Source organism: Hippichthys cyanospilos, chromosome 18 (assembly GCF_059441005.1).
Source record: "Hippichthys cyanospilos isolate Australia breed blue-spotted pipefish chromosome 18, RoL_Hcya_1.0, whole genome shotgun sequence".
NCBI lineage: Eukaryota > Metazoa > Chordata > Actinopteri > Syngnathiformes > Syngnathidae > Hippichthys > Hippichthys cyanospilos.
Window position 1 is genome coordinate 3,026,178 of NC_142386.1, and position 23,561 is coordinate 3,049,738.

Below are 23,561 nucleotides of genomic sequence, written 5' to 3' on the forward strand. Positions count from 1 at the left end.
TCTCCGGTGTTGTATGAGTCGTTCGAAGCAAAACGGTAATCCGGGAAGTTGATCTCCGAAATGAGCTCATAAATACAATAATAACGACAATCTATTCTTTTTTGAATATACCTGTGCTTTTGCCTCGTAGGAAACGGTGAACAGGGAAAACCGTTCCCCATGTCCGACGCCGATCAGGTGGACTTAGCCTACCGGGAGAACGGCTTCAACATCTACGTCAGCGACCGCGTCTCGCTCAACCGCTCCCTTCCGGACATCCGTCACCCAAAGTAAGTCGTCTGTCTCGTCTTGGGAATAATAAAAACAGCAACGGATTGTTTATAATGCGAGAGGTTGCTAAAGCTCATGTCTGGAGAGACAGGAGATAGCTAGTAGCTAGCTAACAGAACTTGTTTGTGCCCATCTGTCACCTGAAACTGTTGTTGATACACACGTAAACACATGTAGGCAAAGTAGTCATCATATTTATATTATGTTTATGCGCAAAATTTGCTGGACTATTTTTGGGTCCAAAACAGCATGCTGTGTATCGTAGCGACCCGGCGGGATTTTACCAGAATATCCAGATTCTTCATTCCAGGCCTACAGCAGAATCTTGCCCTCAACTAACGATTGTTTTGGTAATTGATTAATATGTCGAGAGAGGCTCAGTCGAGCAGCCCCTGGTAGTCCAACTCGAAGAAAAAAAAAATGGCAAAGTGGTAGACCATCCTTTTTATACTATTCATTGCCTGTAGAAAGCTTTCCTTTTTTTTCAAAGTTGTAGGCTCGTCACCTGTCTGTTTACTGGGCTTTTTTGCCTTCCCTAAGACGTCTGCTTCGTACTCTTTTTTTTACTTCTTTGTGAGTGATATTTTGCTGCTCTTCTTTGTGAATGAAATTTTAGCGGTCAAGCGACCAAAACGAATCCAAGAGAATCCATTCAGTTTGGAGGAAAAGAAAAGTTTTCAAAATAAAATAGCTTTCAGACTCGGATAATACATAAAACGGACTTCATTATTTCGGGTGCAGCCAATGCGTTGATCCACGACCGTTACTGGTTAGGGACCTGTGGATTCGATCAGATTTAAAAAAAAAAAAATTCATTTTTATCCCTTTGTTAAAAAATAAGGACTTTTTATTTCAAATTGGCAATGCAAAAAGAAAAAATATATGATTATTTTCCTGTTTTGGTTACAAAATTTGCTAAAATATTAGCTTAAAGTTGCCAAGAAATTTGGAAGGAGGTCCATGAATCCAAAAATGATGGAAATGATGATTTTTTTCCATATTTTTCGAGGGTTTAAACTAAACTAGAAATGCGCCAATCGTAATGAGGTTCCAATCTGCGCTCGTAGCTGCAGGGCGAAGCTGTATGCCGAGAATTTGCCCAACACCAGTATCGTCATCCCGTTCCACAACGAGGGCTGGTCATCCCTGCTGAGAACCGTCCACAGCGTCCTCAACCGCTCGCCTCCGCAGCTCATCGCCGAGGTCATCCTGGTGGACGACTTCAGCGACAAAGGTCGGTGGACGTGTCATCTCTTGTCCAAGATGGCTGCCGCAACTTTTTGGGGGCCTTAGCCGCAACATAGCCATAAACTCGCTCAAAATATTTTTTTATGCTATTTTGGTCTTACAACCTCAGCGCCATTGGGTAAAAACACTTGTCACAAGTCTTTCTTGTGAGTCTGAAGTGGACACGCTTGATTTAGGTAGAGCAAACATGCCATTAAAACAGCTCATTAGGCTAAAGCCAGTGCGAGCAATGCCTCATAAACAACAAAGCACTCTGCTCGCCCGCACGTCATTAAACAAGTGTCATTTGCATGGCAATGAAAAGCACGTACCTCTGAGGATTTGGGAGAGTTTCCTCTTAAACGGATCGTCCATCAAACTCAGATGTTCCTGGCTTGGTACTGGTCTGTGGATCGACTGATACAGGACCACACCCGAAATAATGTTTGCAACTGATTTAACAGTTCATTCATTTGTACTTTGTTTGGTTTGGTCTTTGTGTTTTGGCGCCTCCTCTGGCCGCCGTCGATGTTACGTTTTGTAATGAGGAAGGACGGTGTGACCTCATGAGAGAGCGGTCACTGTGAGTGAAATGTGGCCCCCGAGCGACTGCAAGTAGTACTTTCTTTGTTAGAATGTTGTCATTTATGATAATACGCCCAAAATGAGTTTAATTGCTGATCCAACAACTTGTGATTGTGGAAAACATGCTAGCTAAAGTTAGTTGTTATCTTCAGCCTTGACTGCGCTTAGCCCGTTAGCACTTTCGTTTGTGCCAGCTATTTCCCTTTGGTATATGTTAGTATATCCAAAGGTTTTGCATTGACGAGTACTCATTTGCATCTGATTAACGTTTGGTATTGAAATGGATAGCATTTGTAATTCAGTTATATGATTGAGTCAGTCAATGTAATTTCTTTTTGTATATTTTGAGGCGGCAGCCTCAAAAGTATTTTCGAGACTCAAGCAAGCTGTGCGCTCCCAGACATTGGTCGCTAATTTTGAGCATATTTTTTAGGCTTAGGTTTATATTCTAAGATCAGATTTTCATCCTTTTTGTTCTTTGAAACGAGTGTTTTTGCCGTGTGTGTAAAAACAAAAAGTTGGAAAAACTTTGGATTGGCCATTTGCCTATCGTTACCTTCAATTTTCTTTGCTTTTTATTTTGTTTTCATTTTTTCGGGGAGGGTCGAGCGAGCTCCATCGTTGGGGCTGAACCCCCGCAGGCCGTGACGTTATCTCTCGGGGCCGCTGCCCTTTGATTAGATCTCGTTCCAAGCGTAATTAAGCCTCAGACACCCGAGCAGAACATGAGCTTCAATCGATGCTCCCGTGCCGGTGAGAGAGAGACCGCCTGAGGAACGTCAGCGCGAGATTGAGGCAGGACGACAATATGATGCGGGTTTTTCTACGCGCAATACCACACAAATCAATGTTCCTTCCTGGCGAAAGGCTTCCAGTACAAATAGGCAGGTCCCAGCTTTACATCACGAAGAGGCAATCTCCGCCGCGCCGCATGACACCGCAAACGCTCGCCTATGAGAGAATGTACGAGGAGGAGGATAAGCAGGTGCGTCGCCCGCCTACTGGCATCCTACTTTTTGCCTGAGATTCCATCTTGGTTCAGAACGTACTTTTGCACGCTTACATGAGAATCTAAAGCGAAAATAATCTGTCGCGGGCTTTCTCGTCGCCAAGTGGCTGGTTCTGCAAAGCTGTCAAACAAAATGTACAAATTAGTTAGCTACTTCAACTTCGCGCACAGCGGCGTTGGAGCCGCTTCAAACCGTTACCGTGGCGACGTCCTCACTACCGAGCACGGTTGCAGTTTACTCGACTTGTCAAGTAGGTACGGTAACACTTGCACTAACCTTTTTCTTTTAACTCTCGCAATATTTCGGAAAACCGTGCAAAACTGCTTGAGAGATTTAAGCATATCCTCTGAGATTGCAACACATTCTGTGAGTCTGTATTGTATAGCTGATAAACAATGAAATTGGGAGTGCTGCTGCATTTGGTGCATTTTGAAAAAATAGATTTAATATTATAGAAATGTCAGGTTCAGGCAATATAGAACATTTCATAAGCAACACAGTAGAAGGAAGACAACAGACTTTTTTCTCACGAGGAGAGCCGACAGGAACCTGCCCCTTCTCAGACGTCCTTCCGGTCTGGTTACACTATCTTTCCGCCCCTCTTTTCCTTTCAACGCTTGAGATTTTAATTGTGGACCGATGATGACAATTAAATCGCCGATATAACTAAAATGCAAATGCTATCCATTTCTGTACAAAACGTTAATTAGATACAAATAAGTTCTTATTAATGCAAAAACTTTGCATCTGCTAGCATATACCAAAGGGAAATACATAGCACAAACGAAAACGCTAACGAGCTACATGCATTCTAGGCAGCACTGTATTGTTGGATCAACAAACAAACTCATTTTGGGCATATATTTGGGCATAAGTGACAATATTCTTACAAAGAAAGTACAACTTACACTCGTGGGCCACATTTCAGTCACAATGGCCCTCTGACGGAAACTAAAACTACAATGTGGCCCCTTACAGTTTCAAAAAAAAGACACCTGAGCACTCATTTAGCGTCATACTCCCACAAAGCGCTTCGCGTCCTGACCCCAGACAAGCTCGTATGCACGTTGCATTGCGTTTTACATGCGTTCTTACATGCGGAACACGGCGAGCCCGCAGGGGCGGGCCAGAGCAGCGAGGGGACGCAATTGGGCCATCAATCTGCCCGTGGCGGGCCTCACTCACGCGTGCAGCGGGCCACAGCTGAATAAGTACACGCGTAGCTCCTGGCGGCGACCAAAATGAACCTGGGGAAGCCGCAGATGGGAGATTAATCGACGTCCGTGTGACTTCATCCACCGCACTCGTCTTCCATCAGATAGCATCCCAAAAGCAATAAAACTCCCGCTTTGACAAATTGAAGTCGAGGCTTTCAAAAGATTGAAGGTTGACGACGGATTCCTTTGATCTTCCGCCTTAGCCATCCTTCATCGTCAATACTTTTTCCAAGCTGAATTATGCTTCGAGTCGGAGGGCATCTGAGACGTGGACAAAAATGGAACGGTGGCACCATGAGGTATTTTCAATGAGAAAGCCTTCAAGAGATGTCGCATCCAAGTGACATTTCATACAAGTAGTCCTTGAAAGTTGCCAGATGGGATAATGTGAACGGCTGACAATTTTTCAACTCATTCACCGCCATCGACTGGTATAATCGCTGATTGAGTTTTGCGCGGCTGCAGTGAGCGTTGAAATGATTTGACCCATTATTTTTGTTTATTGACGTTTAAGCCAGGCGTGGTCAAACTACGGCCCGTTGAGCTTTTTAATCCGGTCCCTCAAACTTGAAGAAATGATCATTCGGTAGGAGATTGGTCACCTTAATATCCCGAGGAACTATTAATGATTTAAAATAGTCCTGTTAGCATGAAAAAAACAAACCATTTTGTTCATTTAAGCATTGTACTAAATCATTACAACCATCCATTCATTTTCTAGAGCCGCTTATCGTCACAAAATTTGCAGGCTTGCTGGTGCCTATCCCAGCAGATAGAGCTGTAGGCGGGGGACACCCTGGACTGGTTAGTAGCCAATCGCAGGGCACGCAGAGACAAACACACCCAATCGCATCTCAGGACAATTTAGTATAGCCGATCCACCAGCCACGGGAGGGTAGCCGGAGGAAACCCACGCGGGCTCGGGGTGAACATGCAAACTCCACACAGGAAGAGCAGCGGGATTTGAACTCGGGTGAGGCGGACCTGCTAACCACTGCGCCGCTGAGCCACTGATAATACACAAGAGTTGAATTATACTGCTGTCAGGTGGAGCCCCCCAAAAATGCATCTTTGGCGTCTATAGGCGTCATTGGCACTGAATGAGTTAAATCTGTTTTATTTGTGGCTCGTACGCCGTGAAATTATGTCACTAACTGCCTGGTGCATGGAACGCCCTAACCCTTGCCCTTTTTGCTAGATATCCCGCATTTTTCTCTTATTATTCATCTGCTCCTCTACCAAGATTCAAGAGATCCATCAAACACTCCATCCATCTGCTCCTCTTCCAGCCCTTTTTTTCAATTTTAGAACCCTTTGCGGCTATCGAGTCAAAATGTTTGCCCACCTCCGGGTTCAGCCGTAATCGCAGCTAGCCATTAGACACTAGGCAAAAGTTGCGATCCCCCCCTCTTGCTTTTTTTTTTTCCCTTCTTCAACGGCGCCACGGCTGTGCCTGATTGGGCTATTTACAGACGGTGGGAACCTTTGAACCGACGGCGGCAAGCTCTCATTACGATGATTATTTAATAGCGGTAATGATCCAGTCAGCGTATGAAGCACGTCGTCCCGCTAGCGCTGTAAATGACCAATCAGCATTTGATGAACTGATTTTCACCTCCGGGAAGGTTCCATTAGTCGCGGGCCGGCCTCTGCCGCCGAGAGACACTCGGGCCCAAACTGGGCCGCGCCGGCCGCCGTGATGGGAAAACGACCATTAAGCGGCGAGACGGCCGCATAAAAAAATAAACGTAACATGTATATTCATGGGTTTTCCCGAGAAGATGGTGTGCATGTGCGAGACTTGGGTAATGAGGTAATGGAGTTGGGCGCAGTGGGGGGGGGCTGCGTGATAAAAACGGATCATTGAGCCACAGCGCTCAGGAGAGACGCTGGCCCGTGTCAGCGGGTGCCCATCGATTCTAAATGTCTTTGTGTAGGGGCCGGCCAGTCGACTCACGCGGTAAACAACACCCGCCGCGTAGCCCTCAGGGCCCATACCGACACTTGGAACCTGCGTGCCTCGAAAAATCATTCACCGTACCAAAGCTGAAAGCTGGAATTTGGAGCATTTGGACAGTTTTTGGTCTCTAAAATTAGTACTCAATTATCATTCATTTCATCAATTATCATGCAGACGTCAGCTCGTGTTAGCTTAGGTTGTTTTGGCATATTTTCAAGAAAAGAAGCGAGCAGACTGAACCAATGTCCGAGTCAGTCCTTGTTCACATGCAGGAATATTACTAAAATGGAGAAAAATATGTAAAAGTTTTGGTGTCTCCTGAATCATGCCATTTGACTCGTTTATTAATTGCGGCCTTTTGACATATACACACAGTCATAAACTTGGTGAAACATGAATGCTGCTCAACTTCGGGTGTTTATCGTAAAATTAAAAAGCAAAACAACTGCTTCAATGAAGCACTGGCGAGGCGTTCACTGACCGCTCACAATGTGGGAAATCTGAAACACGCTTAACACGCAACAACTAATAAAAACAATAAAATATGAAGAGTTTACAAACGATGGGATTTATTCTGTTGCGCAACATCTGTGCAACACAGTTTATGATTATGTGTATATGCCAAAAGACTACAATTTTCTGCATTCTCTAACCGATGCATTCTTAATGTAATCAGCAGGAGACATTGTGTTCATTATATGATCCTCTTGGTTTTAGCAATAGTCCTGTGTTGAACAAAGATGGACTTGGACCTTGGTTCAGTCTGCTCGCTTCTTTTGCTGAAAATAATGCCCTAAGAACCTCAGATAACACAGAGCTGCTGTTAGCTGCAACAGGCCCTGGCATCGATTATTATTATTATTATTACGTAAGTACGGTAATTAATGTAAATGAGAATACAGATATGAAAATGCACATTTGTGCCCACCTGACTGCGACCCAATCGAGCATGCATTTCATTCACCAAAGACAATTTTAATGGCGCAAAACGAACAAGTGCATGACTACTCTTTTAGTGAATGATAAAAAAAAAAAAAAAGTTCTTTTCTCCTTTACTTTCTTGGTGGTACGCCAGCCCCCTGCAGATAAATTGTGAGCCTGATGTTCCCACGCCGGGTGTTCCGTGTTAATCCTGTAGAAGGAACACACACACACACTTCTGCAGGCGCAAAAACACAATGTAGATCCGCAGTGGAGCCTGACTGATACAAATCATGTGTGTTTATGTGCCACAATAAGTTCCGATCTTATTATTATTATCTCTGACCTGGTGTCACAATACTCAAATGCGGGTACATGTACCCCAGAGGTACGTGAAGACACGTCAAGGAATACCTGCAATTTGAACAGCGTTTCTGCGTCTACCAATGAATCTACAGTGGTACCACTACCTCTACGCCTCTTGTGACGGAAAATTCAGCTGCGTAACATCATCTGTTTTATTTGTGGCTCGTACGCCGGAAAATCGCCTTACCAATTACCTCGTGCATTTAGCGCCCTAACCCTAGCTCAAGGAGTCACGAGAACACACTCAAGCAGTAAGCTGAGTTCATGTTCTAATTCATTTGCTCTTAATTCGAGAAGAAAACTGTTCCCTTGCTATCACGGGCTTAAAAAGCATTCAGTCTGACTTTCTGATACCTGCAGAAGCCCTGTTCAAATCTAATGTCGCTTATGAAGTGATCCCTGGAGAACCCGTACCCCCATTTGAAAAGCAGGGCCCGAGGGTACGTAAACATCTAAGCACAATCCTCCAGCTTCTTAGCGCCGCCGTCGGGGTACGCTCAGTGACCCTGGCATCCGCCGCCCAGCTTCCTAATAGAGACTAATGTGTTTGCTGCCGTTTTCCACGCGCTCATTAACGTGATTAATCGTCTCCTTGTGTTGTGTTGGGTAAACACTTTGAGCCGTATTCCAATTTATTTCAGAAGGAAAATGAACCAATCACAATTAAATGCTCTGATCCCCCCCCCCCACCTCCCCTTTACGGGGTCTTGTCTCACGAGAGAATTAATTCGCCACTCAGGTTTTAATGCTCAGCCCCCCCCCCCCCCCCCCCCCCGCGCTTCCTTGATTAATAGGAGTCCTTTTGTTTTGCTTTTCAGCTTTGATCTTAAACGTTAATATGACTTTTTATGAAACGCTGCTGTCGGAAGTGCGACCCGGGGCTAATTGTGGCCTGTCATACGTTTCAAGTTGAACAATAGAAGGCAGCAGAGGCGTTAAGGACATATTTTCATTTGCAATGTTGACCTTAGCAGCAGACTGTGGGGAAAAAATCAACATGGACAACAAACCGAACTGTGTGACGTAGTTATGTGGTGACGTAAAACTGTAAATATCCGACGTGTAAACTCTGGTATTTTCTATGTTAGCGTACATGATGCACCAACACGTTGGCAACAATGTGAAAACTATAACAAAACACAATAAATCTCATTTTATGAAAACTGTGCCATCCGTATCTGATTTATTAAACCTTAGAACTACGTTTGTAGTGATATCTCTCGGCGTATTGTAATCAGCAAACCCAGAAGATAGATGGTCTAACATCATCTGTTTTATTCCTGGCTCATCTGCCAGAAAATTGTCACTAATTATCACTAATCACTAATTTCGTTCTTGAAAATAAAGCTGTAATATCGCAAGAAAAAATACAAGGGCCTTCACGTACCGCCAGGGGTACAGAGACTCCCATATGAGAACCACTGCAGGATGGATTCTTTTTTGTGGTTTTCTTCTTTAAAATGAAAATGACCTCATGGTGTTGTTTAAACGGAACCTTTCCTTGCTTCCCACAGAGCACCTGAAGGCGCCGCTGGATAAGTACATGAAGCACCTGCCCAAAGTGCGCATCCTGAGGACCAAGAAGAGGGAGGGTCTGATCCGGACCCGCCTGCTGGGCGCCAGCGCCGCCACGGCCCAAGTCATTACCTTCCTGGACTCGCACTGCGAAGCCAACGTCAACTGGCTGCCTCCGCTGCTCGGTGAGGAATGGAATAGAATATGCATTGCGGGCTCCAAAACCAAATTTTGGACCTGGACTTGGAAAACTTAGCTCCATTGAGCAGCTGGTGTGAGGCGTCTTCTTTGGAGGAACGCAGGCACTGCTCATCACCCGGCCATTACCGTCCCTCCAGTGATGCGTGGTGGTGGCAGCATAATGCTACGGCGATGCTTTTCAGCAGCACAAACTGGCAGACTAGTCAGGATAGAAGGAAAAAAAATGAGGATAGAAGGAAAAAAAATGACCGCTAAATTCCTCCAGTTCAATAGATCTTCAATGGAGTTGAATGAGTTCATTGAGACAAGGATTTCATTGAGAAAAGTTGCTTACCCGGATTGTAGCTGAGCTTTCAGACATATTCTCATGTTCTCGTCAGACCGGATCGCTCAGGACCGGAAGACAGTGGTGTGCCCAATGATCGACGTGATTGACCACGACAACTTCGGCTACGACGCTCAAGCGGGCGACGCCATGCGCGGGGCCTTTGACTGGGAAATGTACTATAAGCGCATCCCCATCCCCGCCCGGCTGCAGAAGGATGACCCCAGCGAGCCCTTTGAGTGAGTCGCGCCCAATCCGAATGGAACCTTTCAAATGGTGTGGTGGTTTTTTTTTCTTATGATTATGTGGAGCTAAAAAGCGGCCAGTGTGACAGCGTCCGTTGTCCCAGCGTCATACGCCGGCTGACAACCAGACAAGGTCACTCTGATAAAAACGTCGCCGTTTCAGTCCTACTGACGCACGGGAAATGAGTCTCCTGAAACAAGCGTGCCGGGGGGGTGAAGGGGGGGGGGGTCTGACCTTGCTACAGGTGGCCAGTGGCGGCCGTCTTTAAAACATCCACTTCTGATTTCTTCTCGCAGCATTGGAATCATGCAAACACAAATATTCACATCTCCCAATGTAGAGGTCTTGTACGCAATTTCAAGAAGATGCAGTAGAAGATTAAGTGAAGGAAAAAAAAGGTTTGCAGGATTCCCGATTTTATTTCACAAGTCTGACTTCTTTCTCAGAACACCATCTTTAAAAATAAAGCGTTCATTATGATATAATAGACCGGAAGGACGACCATCTCTGCAGCAATCCACCAATACGGCCTATATGGTAGAGCGGCCATACGAAAGCCACTCCATAGCAGCCCGTCTGAAATTTGGCAACTGAATCGACTCTCGGACAAAGATTGGACCCTTTGGTGTGAATGCCAGGCGTCATCTTTAGAGGAAACCACGTACCACTCATCATTACCATCTCTACAGTGAAGCATGGTGGTGGCAGCATCTTGCTATGGTGATGCTTTTCAGCAGTCGGGATTGAAGATAAACTGAAGCGGCCGGCCAAGTCCCGGGCGTCGGCTCGCACCTTCAATCGAACCTCCTCTAGGTTGTCTTTGGCCCGAGCTGAGTTCTTTGCGTAAGAAGCCGACGCCCACCTGATGAAACTGCTGTAACCATGGCAACTGCTTGCTCTGCTGCTGCGTAAGCAGCCTTGAAAAAAAGAAACTTAACCTTTGCGCAAGTGAGGTTTATATAAGCTCGAAATCTAAATAGTTTCAACCTTAGCCCGGGTTTCAAACCATGTTTTACACTTGAAACCCTGATTTGAAACCCAACCCTAATGTAGAAAGACCTTGAAAAAAACCCCAGTCCACAAGTGTGGAACTCCATTCCTGCTGTCCTGCAGGTTTTTCAACCCTCTCCCTCAAAAACACCTGATTCAAACGATTAAGATCCTTTTCGAGCTCCTGCGGAGATTGCTACTAGATTGCTACTACTCTTCATTTGAATCGGGAAAACATCGGGAGAACTGAAGTCGGACACCTATGCCCTAGTCTAAAACCCCATCCAGGAACTTGAGGAACTCGGCGGACTTTGAAGTAGGATTCCGCAAGCCCCCGATTGGCTCATTTGCACATCTCGGGTGTGCGAAAAAAAGATGGCCCGAGAACTAACTAACAGGGCGTGCGAGCGGCAAGATCCATGGCGGGTTAATTACATCCTGCACCTTCAAAGCTCCTTCCTATCCAGAGGCAAATGTGCTTCCCGCTCATAAATACCACCTTGACACTCTTGCCCTTAAAGAGCAGTCGAAGGAAGATGTTTAGCCAACACACTCCGGCGCGCACGCTCTCATGTTTGTGTGTAACGTACGCTTGTGTGTCGCAGGTCCCCGGTGATGGCGGGCGGGCTCTTTGCCGTGGACAGGAAGTGGTTCTGGGAGCTGGGGGGCTACGACACGGGTCTGGAGATCTGGGGAGGAGAGCAGTACGAGATCTCCTTCAAGGTCAAATGCCGCCAGGGTGCAAATTCTCTAAGCTTCCAACCCTGAGACCTGACTGACATTTTTTTTTTTTTTTAATTGTGTCGTTTGATTGATTAATCGAAAAATATGTATCAAGTAGGGACGGCCAAGAACTGATGCGATATGAGGCCGATACCGGATGTTATTTCAAGGTCTTGGCACTCGCGATACTACCCTGTTAGGATCATGAAGTAGAAATTATGAATTAGAAAAATAGAAAATAAATGTCGCGGGAAAAAGCTATATTATAATATTTAGCTTTTTTCTGTGAATCTATGTCAGCGTTTGGTGTCGATGGATAATCCAAATTTCAGTACTGATATCGATCTGAAAAAATGTGCCATCATTAGAAGGGAAAGGAAGGCCAGATTTGGACACCTGTAATTTACCGTTTCATAAGAAAGGAAGATTAAATCATGACATTTTTAATTGGCAAAATTCTAGCTGCTTATTAATATATGCAAAAGGCCTATCCATCTTCCGGCCGATGAATCCGTCGGATCCAAACCCAAATCCTGCTTAGGTAGAAATTCTTCCACAAATGTGACACTTTTTCAAATAGTGCGTTGAAAACTCTTTTGAGTGATTCTATCAGCCAGCCGTCGCCAATTTGCTCAAGCATTAAAGTTTCGCTAGCGGCAGCCGCGTAGCTCTCACGTCTGCTTAGCCCCGCGATATTCAATTTGGCTCGCTATTTTTATGAAGATCCACATTAGCCGATAGGCTCCTGGCTAACCTTCTCCCGAGGTGAGGAGATTAGCGGGCTCTGGCGCTTAATCCCGACAAACCCCGAGACACAATCGCCGGCTGCAAAACGCAACTGGCTCCGCTCGCAGATTCAGCCATGAGAATGCGCTCACGCTACCTTCGCTTAAGCGGCTGGACAGTCGCGCTCAATGCTCTTCCGCTTAGCCGCTAATAATAGCATCCGCTAATAGTCAACAGACGAACGACATTCATCCCTTCCAGTGGCCCAAAAAACACCAGGGAAAGAAATTAGGGACACAGTGGGACGGGTCTCTGACCAAGCGGACGTGTCCGCCGCTGTGGGGATGGTGACAACCGGGGGCCATCGATTGCTCTTTGTGACCCCCTCCCAGCTGTCCCGCTGATATTATTTTTTATTATTCAAACAGCACAAGAAGTGATTGGACATTAAATGCTTGATGTTTTATTTATAGACGCAGACATAACCAGAGACTAGAGACCGAGTCCGCTTTCTGAGCCCAGAGTTTGTCTTGCAGCTACATCTTTTATTCATGCGCCGAAGTGTGTGATTTTGTGTGTGTGTGTGTGTGTGCAGTGCTAATGTTACCACGGCCACGCCACTACTGCACATGCTGAAATCGCATTTTACAGCCTGGCTTAAAAATCCTCATTTGGAATCCAAAAATTGAAACCCTACAAGCTTGAAACCCCACATTGGAGCCCGGACCCTAACCTAGGCTTAAATTTGAAATTATGACCCAGGCCAGAAACCCTCTTTTGAAAGCCAGACTGGAATCCTTAATATGGAATCCAAGCCCTTGATTAAAACCCTAATCAAGGCTTGAAACCAAAACTTGAAACCGTAACCCGGGCCAGATACTCGCTTTTGAAACCATTTGAAAGCCAAGCAATCCTTGCTTTGTGACACCCCAACTGTGTCACATCGGCAGCTGTGGATGTGCGGCGGTCGCATGGAGGACATCCCGTGCTCCAGGGTGGGACACATCTACAGGAAGTACGTACCCTACAAGGTACCCGGCGGCATCAGCTTGGCCAAGGTAAGGCTCGCCGCCGCCGCCGCCGCCGCTCTCGCGCTTCCGTCAACATGAAGCCACTCCTGCGGCAGAACCTGAAGCGCGTGGCCGAGGTGTGGATGGACGAGTACGCCGAGTACGTGTACCAGCGGCGGCCCGAGTACCGCCACCTGTCGGCGGGCGACATGACGGCGCAGAAGGAGCTGCGCGGGCGCCTGGGATGCAAGAACTTCAAGTGGTTCATGAGCGAGGTGGCCTGGGATCTGCCCGAGCACTACCCGCCCGTGGAGCCCCCCGCCGCCGCCTGGGGCCAGGTAAACACCCCGTCGGGGAAGCCCAGGCGTGGCGCTCGGCGATCGGAACGCGCTAGGTTTACGGACGGATTAAAAAGGACATTTATGACGTGATGATTCGCAGATCCGCAACGCGGGCAGCGGCATGTGCATGGAAGTGAAGCACTTTGTGTCGGGCAGCCCCGTGCGCCTAGAAAACTGCGGCAGGAGCCGCGGCGACGTGGGCCGGATCCACGGACAGGTGGGGCGCCCGAGTCTGCGCCGGTGCTTCCGCCCGCCGCTCAACTGGCCACCATTCGTCGCCCAGGTCCTGACGCTGGGTTGGCGCCAGGACATCCGCGTGGGCGACCCGCTGCACGCCAGGAAGGTTTGCCTGGACGCCGTCTCCCACAGGAGCCTGCTGGCTCTCTACGACTGTCACGGCATGAAGGGCAACCAGCTCTGGCGCTACCGGAAGGTGCGCTGACTGACCCCGACATAAAACGGCCCCGGTTTGCCGTAGGACGACGTTTCGTTTTGTTTCCCGCAGGACAAGAGCCTGTACCACCCGGTGAGCAACAGCTGCGTGGACGGCAGCCCGGCCGAGCGCCGCGTCTTCATGAACGCGTGTGACCCGTCTTCGCCTAGTCAGCGGTGGCTCTTTGAGAGGACCAACGCTAGCGTGCTGGAGCACTTCAATCGAGGCACCGATTGACGGCGCCCTTGCACGGTGCGTTTGGAATTGCAGCCGGCACTCCATCTGCCGTGCTGCTTTCCACGACCTTGTTCGGTCTTGCTGTTTTCAATGATTTTGCCTAATAGGCGTGGGACAAGACCCAAATCCTGTTTGAAATTAGCCAGCACTGCTGGGAGGTCAATGTTTGTGCTACATTTCAGAGTCATGGTTTCATGACCTGAAATGCATACTGTACACAATCTTACTCAAAACATTCATTGTACAGGCCTAAAGTCAAAAGCGCCATTTTTGTTATTTTGCCATTTTAAATATGATTTGAATGAATAAATCTCTTGCACATAGTTGAGCTAAGCATTCTGGGATGCCTGGGATAGTACACAAGCAACTTATGTACTATAAATCAACTCTCAGCCGGGAAATGGCATTGTCTAGCTCAGTGGGTCTCTTTGAATGAATAAATCTCTTGCACATACAGTAGTTGAGCAGTACGCTTTAATAGCAACGCGTTTAACTGACCTGGTCTTTTTGCAGATGAATGAAACGCTGGCTGAATAACCAGCTGTTTGCTGAACAGTTGGGGAAAAGGCGTCGCTGATGCGATTGCTCGGTCCATTCGGCGAGAACGAAGGCTTCAAGAATCCAGTCGGACTGAGAGGTCTTGAAACCAGAAGTAGGTACGTCACCAGAATTTCAAGTTGTACAAAAATGCAGACCTTACTCAAAGAATTGACTCTCCTTTAATACTTACTTGGTTCCATGTTTCTACTTTGGCAACAACGGCGGCCATGTGTCATTTGTGTCTTTCACTCCACTTGAATTAATTCGGCGCACATACCGAGCCCATTTAGGCGCCAACGAAGAAAACGTTTTGTCCAAAATGCGAGCGGGGAGTTAACAGCGGCGTGTTTTCCCAGGTGGTCCCGGAACACGGCGCTTGATCCCTAAGCGAAGACCCTCCCAAGGAGTTTGCTCTCATGTTTGGAGAACACTCTCTCGGGTTCAGCTTCTGGTTTTTCCCAGGAGAAGCGTGGATGGGACATTTGATTTTTGTACCCGATTTTTGTACTCCTCCACTTTTGGGAGGTCGCTCAAGCGCCGGGATTCCGCAGATTGCAGCATGCTCAAGGCAAGCTCAATCAAGCGCAACGCGATTGCTCATCCGCTATACTCACACGTGCATTTTTTTTCCGAAGGAGCGACCGATTATCGGCCGGGATTTGGCATTTTGAGGAATGCTCGTCTTTCGGAAAAATCGACGACTTTCGCAAAATGTGTTTAAAACGAATCTACAATATGCAAATCTGAAACGTAGTTCAATAAATGCGCTGAAAGACATTTCAAAGATGTTTTTTTTTTCATTTAATTTTGCCGTCTCCGAATATTGTTTATCACCCGTAGGCATGAGCTGATAACCAGGTTGATGGTATGAAGGATGACGGGATCGTCTTTGTCACTCATTTTGGACAGATGCAATATGCGAGAGGACATGATACGTTGGCGTGTCTAAACCAATAATTACGATAATTTTTGAAACTTTAAAAATAAGGTTATGACGCTTAGCACGCTTGTTTTGGATATTACAAGACGGCTCTCGAAATGCATCTGAAGAAATCACAAAAAACGTTATTTTTCTGTGATTTTTAAGATTACAGGTGAGAACATTCCAAAATATTTTGGAAATTAATCTCAGTGAACATTCATGAAAGTGCGGTGGAGTTTGGTGATACGGTATCACGAGTGCTTGCAGAGTTGACTCAACAAGCAGACTCTAAGAGTGAATGTGTATCTATCTGTACTAAACATGGTATATGTTTTAATGTCGCAAATATTCAATATTTTGTTTAAAAACAAAAATTAGATCGTGTTCAATTAAAAAAAAAAATTTGCAACCGTGGTATTTGGTTATCATACTTTCGGAAAGTGATATTGGCTCATGGCTAATCAGCTGTCTTGGCTACGAATAATCATAATAATAAATAATCATAATAAAATTAAAAAAAAACATCCAAATGTATTTTCTAAACTGCACGCCACTTGCCCAAATTTTCATATTTACCCAATATTTAATGCTCTCAAGTATGTCTGCTTTCTTCGCGCCCTGGCAATTTAATTTGTTAACAATTTACGCAGATGAATTCGATTTGATATTCCTCTTGTGCCGGCGCACCACCGGGAAATCGGGCGTCCATTACGGAAGCCGCCACCTTTTCTTGATCCAAATTAAATTCCGTCTGCATATCTTCCTCCGCTTTGTACCCCCCCCCCCCCCCCCCCCCTTCCTGGGTAGGAGAAAAAAAAATAACGCCACACGGTATCCCTGGAAAGGAAACTGTGAACTGAGTTTCACGTGCACCCTGGGAGAATCTGCGCAGAAAGGTAACACGAGAAGAAAAGCAAAAGTTGTTCAAAAACATTTCGCCTCCCTGACTGGAATCACAAATTGGAAGGTGAGCAAATGGCGGCCAAAAAAATGTGTTTTAATCCAACGCAGGTTATTTTTCTTTCTACCTGAATAACTTTTCGGTGATGTACGGTAATCCGGTTTTAATATGCACAACTCGCGCGGTTTGTTGTAGTGTTTAATTTTAGCCTGCAAAACATTTGTTTTAGGTCGCTGGTGACAAACCTACGGCGTGTGGGCGGGTCTTGTCCGAAAACTGGTTTAATCCGTCCCGCCAGATGATTTTGTAATGTGTAAAAATTATTTTTTCGGTAAATGAAAATATAAATGAAAAACTTGCTATCAAACTATTTTCATGGAGGCTGCTCGTCGAGTCGACTCCGCAAGCACTAGTGATACCGCATCACCTAGCATAGGTGTCGAACTCCGGTCCTCGAGGGCCGGCATCCTGCATGTTTTCCAGTTTTCTTTCCCCAACACACCTGATTCAAATGATTAGCTCATTAGCAAGCTCCGCGGGAGCTTCAAAATGATCCCAATCATTTGAATCAGGTGTTTTTGAGGGAAAAGGTTTGAAAACATGTAGGATACCGGCCCTCGAGGACTGGAGTTCCACACCTGTGTCAGCAGCTAATGATTAGTATATTTTGCAGAATCCTGATGATTTAAATCCGCACGGTAATAAATACGGTCATTTAGGTGATCTTGTGAAAGATAATTCTTCTCTGCCACCATTTTAGGACTAAAATCGAACTTTCACGGAAACGGTCACGACGTGACCAAACTAGCCAATGGCAGATTATAGAGCCGATGCAAGTCCGGTCCTGGAGGGTTCACGTCCGGGTTTTTCATGTGACCCGCTAACATCACACCTGATTCAATCGAGCGGCCAGTCAGCAAGCTTTGCAGAAACCTGCTAACTGGAATCAGGTACAGTATATCGGAGGAGGCTTGGCTAGGTGGGGGCTCAACGGGACCCAACTCCACCAAACACCAGCAGTAGAGACGGAAAGAGTGACCCAATTGTCTCAATCATCTCCTGTGAGTACGAGAACGTGTGCCGGCTGCTGCCGCGCAAGCCCCGGTGCCTTGATGCTTTTCTTGGATGGATTATGGAGCTCTGGAGTGCAACAAAAGTTGAAAACAAACTAAAAAGAATTGGACAGCCCTCAAGACAAATGAAGGGTGAACTTATGGAATAAGGATTTTTGCTGCAGTGCGGGGCAAGGAAAAAAAAAAAAAGCTCGTTTTGTCAGGTAAGTTGAGCATCAGTCTAGCAGTCATCTTGTTTAGATTATATATTTTTTTAATATAAATTATTTTTACCTCGATTCCGATTTTTGGGTCTCCTGATTCGATTCGAAATGATTTTCCATTGAAAACAATTCGACCTCACTTAAAAAAGATTTCTGCTCCGATACATAGAAGTGCAACGAATAATACTCCAGTCTCCTTTGCAAGACAGAATAACAAATTCTGGAACAAAGTGTCTTTTTTTTTCTACATTTATTAAGTTGAGTTTTAAAGGGACATGCCTTTTTCTACAAAAACAACTTGCCACAAAACAACTGCTAATCTGAAGCTAGCTCTTATATGACAATAAAACTCTTAAAAAAATAAACATCATAATTAAAGTTAAAAATAATAAAGCTCTTGAATAGGGCAGGGAATTACAGCTAGCCTTAGCCTAGCGCCTCAGCACATACTTCACCTCTAATAGCCTGGCCAGGTTTGAGGCAGGTTAAAAGAATCGAATATCTGGCGCCCAATAGATCTTTGACATGTCCGGCGTGGCCCCGAGCTAATAGAACAAGCTGGCCCGAATCCCCAGACTGTGAAATTAGCATAAGCGAATGTGGCTTAGCAATTCAATGGTGTCGTCTCCACTCACAGTCAAGAAAAGGCGCAAAGGCTCGCTTGCGAATCACGGGCCGCGTTCCTCACCAGAAGTGTACTTTATCATCTTTAGATAAAAACATGGCAGACAAATCTACTGCGACAAACAACCAAGCGCTTCGTTGAAGCTCGGGGCTCTGGAATTTTCAACTTTCACATCTGGAACGTCATGGTGTATCCGATGCCTTGTAATTCACTACAAACATTTCTTTCCTAAAACTGGAATTCCATAAATCCCCTCACAAAATTCCAAAACTGGACTGGAATTGCCGCAAAACAGGATTCTTCAGGCTGAAATAGGATTGCAAGAAATATACTGGCCGGGTCAAATTGACAATTTGTCGTTAGGAGATGACACGTCTCTTGCCGGCAGGTGCAAGAAGAAAGCAGGCACCCTGACCACGCTCGTTAGGTTCCTGGGAAAGAAGTTAGCAGGGATTGCGCGGACTGATAGTGAAAGGCCTCGCACCTCTATCCCCCACTATCACAATCCGATTGTTGCATTCCTGCCAATTTCCCGTGGAGACGCGCTCCCCACAAACAGAGCTTCGCTTTGTCGTTTGGGCTTTTTGGGCGGGGCCTTAATTTCTGGTGAAAAAAGTGCATCTTATATTTGGGGAATTACGGTAACTAGCTCCGAATTTTGAAAAAAAGAAAGATGGCAGTTTTCTTGCGTGGCTTGACGTGGAACGACCCTCGGGCACGGTCTGGATGAATATTTATTTCCGATTCACCAAAGAAAAAAAAAAAACATTGGATTTAGACGCGTCTCAAAACTTTTGACTGGCACTGAATTTTTTTGAATTATCATTCATAACATTGTGTTAAATAGCCAAGCTATTTATGTCAGGCAATTCTTGTCATTTTCTCCTTCCCCAACCGTTGCCGTGTTTTCCTCCAAATAAGACCCCCCCCCCCGCCCACCCCCAACCCACCCTCCCATTGGCTGACGAGCATCTGTTTGCACGGATAAGATTGGAACGACGTTGCGCGTCTGCTGTCATCATTGCGGCGGCGGCGACGTCCCCCCCCCCCCCCCCCCCCCCGCCCCCACTCCCCCCCTCCCCTTTGGAAAAACCTGCACTCGCCCAGATAGGAAGTGACAGCTGCACAAATGACTGTAGATTTTTTTTATTTTTTTTTTAAACATATTTAGTTTCGCTATTAGAGCTGCGTGGCCGTAGGAAGCCGACAGGCAAGACAAACAGAGGAGATGCTGTCAGCTGTAGCTTGTTGTTTGCCAACATTTGATTCTTTATTTATTTCCCTGGCCCACGTCGCAGAGGCGCAGACGTGTCACTTAGCGATTCCTGCTCACTTTCTGTTTTTCTTTGTTTTTCCCCTTTTTATAAAAGTAGTGATTTGCCGCCAAGATAGACCCCGACTGTTTTTCGAGGGGGCGATACTCACAACCGATATTGTGGAAGCATATCTGTGTCCAAATTTTCAAAGCGTCAATAAATGTTTATTTTAAGGTCCCGGTTCATCTTTATCCAACAAATGCTCAGATGTGGTTCACGTTAAATCATAGGTGTGGAACTCCAGTCCTCGAGGGCCGGCATCCTGCATGTTTTGCGGTTTTCTTTCCCCAACACACCTGATTCAAATGATTAGCTCGTTAGCAAGCTCTGCAGGAGCTTCGAAATGATCCTGATCGTTTGAATCAGGTGTTTTTGAGGGAAAGGGTTTGAAAACATGTAGGATACCGGCCCTCGAGGACTGGAGTTCCACACCTGTGCCTTAAATGATAAATCCCATCCAGTAGCTTTCTACGTTTTCCCAAATTTCCACGTCATCGAATTTCTTCTTAGATCTCGGAGTCCTCATCGTGACCTGAATCTGATATGCCGGGGGAGAAAACATGCAGAATACCGGCCCTCGAGGACTGGAGTTTGACACCAATGCAATAACTGCTCCGTCCTGTATTTTGTTGCTATGGAAACAATGCGGAAGTGCGGCGAGGCAGTTAATTGAGACAAAAGTAGTGCTTTGCTGTCGTTTTGATGCATCACCGCCTCCCAGCTCCGCAGTGACATTAAGAGTAGAAGGAACTTGCCCCCAGATCAACTAAAAACTTTTCTCTACTTGTCGAGCGTCTCAAGAGTGAGACGCTGTGATATTTGTGCCGTGCCGAAATTCATTGAACCCACGCCTGCTGCCGCTGCAAAAAAAAAAAAAAAACCCCGCTGACTGACAAGGACGATGACTAAAAAGCGTGTCGCGCTTCCGCCCACACCCCAAAAAATACAAAAAAACGTTTCCCTTTTGCGTTTTTCCGTTTTGGTTGGGAGCTGGAACGCGGCGGCGGCGGCCCCCTGCTGGCCGGCGCGTTGCGACTAATGAGCCGCGCTTGACAGGCTTGCGCCTCCTCGCATATTCAACAGCCTCTTTTGTTTGGTTAACGTTAACCTCTCTCTCACCCTCTGCTTGACGGCGCTGCAGGAGACGACGGGGAAAAAAAGCAATAAATTAACAATCCGCGCAGGCCTGGCGTTTTTCAGGAAAAGGTTAAAGTCGGAGTTTGTTCTTGTTTGGCCCCAAGGCTGGCGAGGGAGTGGGCGGATTACGCAAAACAACCGCCGTTCACTTCACAGTTCCATTTGCGGATGCCATTTTGAGCTTTGTGTGTTTTAAGACATCCCTTTTGCACGAGGAAATGCGAATGCTTTTCACTCGCGCTGCCAAAGACGGCTATAGACGTCGTTTTCGCCGGCTGGCAGTGAACGAGTTCATTCTGGTCGGTTTGCATCACCGGTGTGTATCGAGGAATAACGATACATTACTTGACAATGAATCACTTAATAAAACAATATTTAACTCATTCACCGCCAATAATGGCGATAGATATTATTTTTACAGACTGGCAGTGGAGTTTTAATGTAATCGAGGTATTTTTTTTTACCTCTTCTTCAGATAGTACTTTCCACAAATAATTGTCTATTAATAAAGGGTGACTGACTGATTTGATTGTTTTGTTGACATTCCCTTTAGTGCAGCTCCCTCTAGTGGATGAAAAGCGCAACTGCAGACACTACTGTAGCTTCTGTTCTTTGCGCCTTATAGTGCGGCTTGCCTTATATCTGAAAAGTTTTAAAATAGGTCATTCATTGAAGGTAATTTCCACAAATCATCTTCATTTTTGATTATCTGTTAATAAATGTTGACTGATTTGATTGTTTTGTTGACATTCCCTTTAGTGCAGCTCCCTCTAGTGGATGAAAAGCGCAACTCCAGACACTACTGTAGCTTCTGTTCTTTGCGCCTTAAAATGCAGTGTGCCTTATACGTGAAAAGACTTTATAAATAGGGCATTCATTGAAGGTGCGTCTTATAATCCGGTGCACCTTTTTCGTGCGCAAAAAAAAACGGTGAATACCAGTAAAAGAGTAGCGACAAGACCGAGCCCCTTAAAAAGAAGACTTGTGACTTCTCTGGAGACCAAAAGCAACGTTGACGACTACAAAGTGTCTCTCTATTTAATTCATCATAAAAGTGACTACCAGTCCACTTATTGCTAACATGTCCTGCTGAACAAAATATATTTGCATACCTGTTACGGGAATGAGAAAACATTTAACTCAATTTCAGTGCCGTGAACAAGAATTTTTGTCTTTTAAAATACTTCCGCTGTGTGCCAGAGAGGAAAATTCTTGTCACTTTTTTTAGATGAAAGTGTAGCCTAGCTTGACTTAATATTAAGCCAAATGAGCACTGCAGTGATGAGCTGTGACCATTGGGTGGCAGTGTTGCTCACATTGGGGAAGAAAGCCATATAAACATATATTACATACTTGTAATTCTCAGTAAGGAATGGAAATCAATCTTTCACACGATACCACCCATGTTTACATAGAAATAGCACACGCGATTTTTATTTATTTGGCCCTTTTATTCTACCGCCGCTTATCGTCAGCCATCTGTTGACCCGAGCGACTCTCGGGTTGCCTTTCAGGAGAGAAATCCAGTTTTCATGTGATATTTTCCCCCGTCCTTCACCGCCCCCCCGGCTGGATCAATATCCAATTCTGCGTCTGTCATTTCTACAAATAACCCTTAACCCTGTCAACTTTCAGCACAATGGGATCGCGTTGGGCCGGGATTGGACGCCCGTCTTTCCGAGGCTCCGAATTTCCCCAAAAGCCACCCAATGGGATTGCAAGGACATCAAGTAGCGTTCAGTTGGTTGCTTTAAAAAAAAAAAAAAAAATCGGCAATATGAAAGGCTTCAACTGTCGACTTGTACACGCACGGTACATATATACACATATGATCCGTTTTAGCCCCGCGGGCATGGTCCGAACTACGGGATGCATCCTCTTATATCGTACTGCTTTGATGAATAAAAGATGCAAGCTCATCTTTGGACACTTTTCTGGTTGGCTGTAAAATATTTATACTTTTCCTCCGTTCTTGTAAAGACCAGCAGGTGCCACGCGAGAGTTGGGTCAAGGGGATCTATATCATCAAGCTCTGTTTTTTTTTCTTTTTTCTTTTTTCTTTTTGGGGGAGTACTATTATTATTACTAGCCCTTTCTTCTCTGCCGGGCGTAATTAATCATCTCAGACTGATGTTTGCATTGTCTGAGAGCCTGAGGAATTGTCTCAGAAGAAGAAGAAAAGTTAATGCCTCAGCACAAAGTCAAAAGAGATGAGAAGTTGAGCTCCAGGGGAGGCGATGCTTCCTATATTTCTTATCCACTTTAAAGGCAGAAAGAAATTTGGCATCATAAGGCAAGGATGTGTGTGTGTGTGTGTGTTTAGCTGTGTGTGTGGGGGAAAAACAATCACACCCAGGAATAAATCCACTGACCTCCACCTGGAGTTATGATTCCTCCGGGCCCACAAACTTGGCAGTGTTGCATTAAACAAGCGGCGGCACGGTGTAGCTCCGTGTACTGTTGCCACGCTGTCAATTACAATCAGAATCAAGGGCATTAATTAGCCTCGTGATGCTAACGGGATCGTTTGCTCAACTGTGC

The 23,561-nt window shown here is 45.7% G+C and overlaps 1 protein-coding gene across 6 annotated transcripts in view; it reads left to right on the forward strand.

The window, feature by feature from the left end:
* LOC148408466 (polypeptide N-acetylgalactosaminyltransferase 10-like) overlaps positions 1–19,479 on the forward strand; it is a 46,488-nt gene extending 27,009 nt beyond the window's left edge. For 2 of the 6 annotated variants that reach the window (XR_015868519.1, XR_015868516.1), the window contains 12 exons: positions 131–269; positions 1,338–1,504; positions 9,071–9,256; positions 9,653–9,836; positions 11,439–11,556; positions 13,233–13,340; positions 13,409–13,630; positions 13,734–13,850; positions 13,917–14,066; positions 14,139–14,318; positions 14,817–14,959; positions 15,200–15,627. Coding sequence is in view for 1 of the 6 variants with exons in the window: in XM_088440034.1 (XP_088296160.1) it covers positions 131–269; positions 1,338–1,504; positions 9,071–9,256; positions 9,653–9,836; positions 11,439–11,556; positions 13,233–13,340; positions 13,409–13,630; positions 13,734–13,850; positions 13,917–14,066; positions 14,139–14,303 (1,556 nt within the window). In the remaining 5 variants the exon portion in view is untranslated. Of the gene's footprint in view, positions 1–130; positions 270–1,337; positions 1,505–9,070; positions 9,257–9,652; positions 9,837–11,438; positions 11,557–13,232; positions 13,341–13,408; positions 13,631–13,733; positions 13,851–13,916; positions 14,067–14,138; positions 14,319–14,816; positions 14,961–15,199; positions 15,628–16,572; positions 16,733–17,426 lie in introns of those variants that run through there. The other 4 variants (XR_015868518.1, XR_015868520.1, XR_015868517.1 and 1 more) reach the window with 4 other exon arrangements.
* Positions 19,480–23,561: the final 4,082 nt, after the last annotated feature.